The sequence below is a fragment of the Dama dama genome, chromosome 9, assembly GCF_033118175.1.
Source record: "Dama dama isolate Ldn47 chromosome 9, ASM3311817v1, whole genome shotgun sequence".
NCBI lineage: Eukaryota > Metazoa > Chordata > Mammalia > Artiodactyla > Cervidae > Dama > Dama dama.
Genome location: NC_083689.1, coordinates 34,839,577 through 34,845,123, shown reverse-complemented (window position 1 = coordinate 34,845,123; position 5,547 = coordinate 34,839,577). Strand labels below are relative to the sequence as shown.

At 43.2% G+C, this 5,547-nt stretch overlaps 1 protein-coding gene across 1 annotated transcript; it reads left to right on the top strand.

Annotated features, from left to right (window-relative positions):
- The first annotated feature begins 2,520 nt into the window (after positions 1 to 2,520).
- FTMT (ferritin mitochondrial) lies at positions 2,521 to 3,249 on the top strand. Its single transcript, XM_061149332.1, has one exon. It carries the CDS (start codon positions 2,521 to 2,523, stop codon positions 3,247 to 3,249), a length of 729 nt encoding a protein of 242 aa, XP_061005315.1.
- Positions 3,250 to 5,547: the final 2,298 nt, after the last annotated feature.

Below are 5,547 nucleotides of genomic sequence, written 5' to 3'. Positions count from 1 at the left end.
TTAATACCACTCTAAAGAATCATTTTCATAACCTCTCTTTAGGGAAGTACATTTTAGGAGTAGAAAAAGTTTGAGGAAAATAAAAGCAGAAATGGGTTTGGAGAAGCAAAAATTAGTGAGAAATTGCTCAGTGAATATCAATCACATTCTACTAGCAGAGTTTGGGTATCACCAGATTTGAGGTCTCCTGCATTGCAGGCAGATTCTTTACCAACTGAGCTATCAGGGAAGCCTAGATTTGAGGCATCCATCTTTATTTATGGTACACTTTAAGAAGCTCATTTGAGATTAGGGAGCTTACTCCAAAGCTACAAGCTTGATATGTTCATATAATAAAAGAATTTCTACCTCACTACCCATACATGATAGCAACAATATAATATGTCAGCATTCTTTATAAGTTGTGTAAGTCTTACCAAATGCAATAATAACCATCATCACTTGCTCAATAATACATTGATTATGAATAACCACCTAGAAATTATCCAATAAAAACTATGAAAGAATATTTCGAGTGCTTATTCCATGTCAAGCACTCTGATAAGTCCTCTGCATACATTCTCTTATTCAATCTTTTCAACCACCCACTGGAGGCAAGGAGGATCCTAAATTTACAACTGAGGAGACTGACCTAGACAGGAAATTTGACTTGCACACAGAAATATACAAAAGTAATATACAGTTAATATAAACAAGACCTAAACAGAAGCAGCACTAATATCAAAGACCCAGATATTAATTGTAAGAAATTAAACAACCATAAGAATAAAAAATGACCCAATATATAAGTGAGAAAAAGATTTGAACATACACTTCATCAAAGACATATGGCTGGCAAGAAATATGTGAAAATATACTTAACATCATTAATTATTATGGAAGTGCAAACTAAAAATACAATGAAATACCAGTATACACCTGCCCTGGTGGCTCAGCAATGAAGAACCTGCCGGTACTGCAGGAGCCACAGGGGACCAGGTTTCCATCCCTGGGTCAGGAGCATCCCCTGGAGAAGGTCACAGCAACCCACTCCAGTATTCTTGCCTGGAAAATTCCATGGACAGAAGAAGCTGGTGGGCTACAGTCGAAGGGGTCACAGAGTCAGACAAGACTGAAGCTACTTACCATGCACGCACCAGTATACACCTACTGCATGCTTAGTTGCCTCCAACTCTTTGCCACCCCTTGGACTGTAGCCCGCAAGGCTTCTCTGTCCATGGAATTTTCTAGGCAAGAATATTGGAGTGGGTTGCCATTTCCTACTCCAGGGTATCCTCCTGACCGATGGAGGGATCAAAGTGGAATCTCCTGCATCTCCTGCATTTGCATCTCTTGCATTGTGCCATCTGAGAAGCATACACCTACTAGACTGGCTGAAATATGATGAATAAATTTAACACGACATTGTAAATAAACTATACTCAATAAAATTTTAAAAAAATAAAATTAAATTTTAAAATGACAACAGTGTTAGCAACAATATGAAGGAACTTGAACTCTCATACAATGCCAGGCAGGAATGTAAAATGGTATAACCACTTTAAAAAATAATTTTATTTTAAATTCCTTAAAAAGTTAAGCATGTATGTATTATATGGTCTGGCCCTTCCACACAAAGCATTTACCCAAGAGTAAAGAACACCTGAGTGTGTGCCAGCGTGCTCAACTGTGTTGGACTCTTGCAACCCCATGAACTGTAGCCAGTCAGAATTCCTCTGTCCATGGAATTCTCCAGGGTAAGAATACTGGAGTGGGTTGCCATGCTCTGCTCCAGGGGATCTTCCTGACCCAGGGATGAAGCTGGGTTCCTTGTTTTGCAGGATGATTCTTTACCATCTGAGCCACGAGGGAAGCCACAGTTTATATATTTTCCTACATTTCTACAATATCTGACTTTTTACAATGGAAATAAATTTTATATCTAAAAATAAGTCATTTTTAAAGAAAGCACTATCTTATAGACTCTTGAAAATTTACCCAGTATACTGCCAACTATTTCCATACTTAAATTTGTTAAAATAACCAGAAAGTCAATTTATAAACATCCTCTTTGGATGTGGACCTTTATTTACTCTCAGATGAATCGGTGTTGATTTTTGTTTTACTCTATTTCACTGCCTTTGCCGCCCCCATCTCTTGGTCCTTGGACAGAAACGGGTCAGAGAGGGAGGACAAGTACGGTTTGGCTCCATCCTTTCTTTTGCAAGTCACAGCATCTACTTTTTCGACAGAACTTTAAACTTAGATGAAACAGTAAATTACAAACGCCCAAAAACCAGAAATCTCGCGTCGACGATGGGGGAAATGTTTCTAACTGTTAGCCTTTTCCCCACCGCGAATGACGCGCGCGCGCCCGCACAGCCCTCCGCCTGGAATTCGGTGCGTGTGGAAGCGAAGGGGCGTGTGACGCAGTCGCCGTCGCCTAAGGCTGCGTTCTGATTCAGATCTGATGCCCCGGCGGCGCCTGACCGCGCTCAGCCGGCCTGGCCTCAGTTTCCCTACTTCTAAGTAGGAGCGGCCATGCTGCCCTGCTTCTTGTTCCGGCCCAAGCACATCAGCACATCGTTGGTGTTCCTGCGCAGTGCGTGCCGCGGCTTCGCTTTCCTGCCGCACTGGGTCCCCAGGCTGTCCTCGGACTACCCGCCCGCCGCCCCCATTCGCCTGCTGGCCGCAGCCGCCTCTTCCCGGGGGCCGGCGGGGGCCGCCGGGGCCCCCTCCCGGGTGCGCCAGAACTTCCACCCGGACTCCGAGGCCGCCATTAACCGCCAGATCAACCTGGAGCTCTATGCGTCCTACGTGTACTTGTCCATGGCCTATTACTTCTCCCGAGATGACGTGGCCTTGCACAACTTTGCCGGATATTTCCTTCGACTGTCTCGCGAGGAGACCGAGCACGCGGAGAAGCTGATGAGGCTGCAGAACCAGCGGGGAGGACTGATTTGCCTGCACGACATCAAGAAACCGGACCAGAACGACTGGAAGAGCGGGCTGAATGCCATGGAGTGTGCTCTGCTCTTGGAAAAGACTGTGAACCAGTCGTTGCTGGAAATGCACACTCTGGCATCAGACAAAGGTGACCCCCATTTGTGCGATTTCCTAGAAACCCACTATCTGAATGAGCAGGTGAAGTCTATCAAAGAACTAGGTGACCACGTGAACAACTTGGTTAAGATGGGGGCCCCCGAGTCTGGTCTGGCAGAGTACCTTTTTGACAAACATACCCTTGGAAATGAAAACAATCGCAACTAACCCATAGGCTGCCTTCCCAAACAGGGTGTGCCAGGACCCAGAGGCAGCTGTTTCCTCCAATCTTTTTATATTCTTCTCTTATAATGTCTCAATAAAGTGATTTGTAGGGAAAATGTATTTAGCCCCATGTTAACAATGGCTGTTTGCCCAGTATCAAGATGATTTTCCCAGCCCAGAATGAGATGGTATAAAAAAGACTGCAAAAAACCTACTGAAATAGATACAAATTAAATTTTTACAGTTACCAAATATTCCCGACCATGACCCTGCAATAAATATCCATGAATTTCAACTCAACAAATGCCTGTTATTTTCAAGACATTATGTTAAAGGCTAAAGTGGAAATATGTGTAAGATAAATATGCAAATAGGCTATAGCAAGATGAAGGATATGTAGTACTGCAAAAATAATACGTGGAAAGTTCTGTAACAAGTTTTACCCTTTTCAAAAAGTGCAATCTGTTTTTGGAGGATTTTGTGATCAACCAAATTCAAGAAAAGCTAAAAAAGTATAAATGCTGGATTTGGAAAGACACAATGTGTGCTAGCACTTTAAGGGCTCTGGTAAATCTTGAAGTTAAAAACAAAATCCAAACCAAAAAAATTATTGGATTGGTTTTCATTTAGCTCAGTGTTTCCCCAACAAACCCAATCTCAGCTAGCTTTTTGTGTGTGTTTTAGCAATGATAATATAACCATACCTACATATCTGATAATAGACTGTACAGCCTCCCTTTTAACATACCAAAAAGGGTGAACACACTGCAGAAAACATGTTCCTGTGGCCTTTAAAATGAAGCTGAAAGAATATTAGGGTGGAAAAGTCAAGAAGGAATTCAGAATAAAAGAAGCATCAGCTGGGCAGATGTTTTCTTGGGGAGGCAGGAGAAGGGGCAATAAAGTGAGTAGGAGAATACAGTACGTCCCCTACATATGAACCTTTAAGTTTCGAGCATTCAAAGATGTGAGCATGCGTTCACATGTCCAATCATGTGAAGTTAATTCACGTCTTTGGCATACATTGTCACGTGTGCGTGTCCTCTACAAGTGTATAGTAGTACAGTATCTTTGTAAGTAGAGTTGAATCCAACAAGGAACCAGAACCTGTGCCATCAATACCAGGCATGAGTGAAATTGCAGTTTGTCCTCCATCTCCTGTTGCAAATGGACCCTTCAACTCTGCTTTCTCCCACTTGTCTCCATCCTCCAATCAGTATCTCTTCTTGACCTTTTTGCTCAATACCAGCCCCTGTATCCCAGATGTTGTACTACCCTAGTGTACTTTTCAAGGTACTATACTGTAAGATTAGAAATGTCTTAGTTTTTGTTTTTTATGTATTATTTATGTGAAAAGTAGTATAAACCATTACAGTAGAGTACTATATGCGATTGTGTTAGTTGGGTTCCTAGGCTAACCTTGTTGAACTTACTAACAAATTGGGCTTACAGACATGCCCTAGGAATGGAACTCGTTCGTATGTAGGGGTTTGGTCAGTAGACCTTTGGCTAGACTAAGAGTGCTGGGTGGTGTGTGGAAAGATGGGCTAGAGCCCACCTATGGAGGTGAGAAGGAAAGGTTAGGTTCAATTTAATGGGCAATGGCAGTGCTCCAAAGGGACCCCAACAGAAGAATGCTGTGCTAAATGGTGAACAATCAGAAGTTTAGGTGTAGAGAATAAAAACCTGAAAACAACCTCAATATTGGTGTTAGTTTGGGGCCTCTGAGAAACAGATGCCAAGATGGGATTAAGTGAAGAAAGAACTGTATTAGGGGAAAAATAAAGGATGTTGAGAGGAAATGGGAAAAGAGCTGGGAGAAGCAGGGAGAGACTTCAGACTGTGTGTGAGTCTGATCCTGAGGAAAGGAAGAAAGGGAAGTTGTACATAGTTCTCCAGGATATTCTGCAAGACTGTCTGGGAGACCTCCAGCTAAAATTGCTCATCAGGGGAATACCAAGCATCCGAGAAACGGGCCTGCCCACGTACATTTCTGGCATTCAGTTATTGACTGGGAGTGACCCATAGGAGGGGCTTCCCAGGTGGCTCAGTGGTAAAGGATCTGCCTGTCTGTGCAGGAGAGGCAGGAGACACAGGTTCAGTCTCTGGGTTGGGAAGGTCCCATGGTGGAGGAAATGGCAACCCACTCCAGTGTTCTTGCCTGAAGACTCCCATAGACAGACACATCTGGCGGGTTGGTCCACAGGCTTGCAAAAAGTTGGACACAATTGAATGACTGAGCATGACCATAGGAAGTCTAGCCTTGCAGTGAGCTAAGGGATGGACCCATTTTTTGAGCAC

Bases quoted from the DNA above. Each gene is read 5' to 3' on its own strand.
- FTMT (XM_061149332.1), top strand. From the start codon at position 2,521: ATGCTGCCCTGCTTCTTGTTCCGGCCCAAGCACATCAGCACATCGTTG.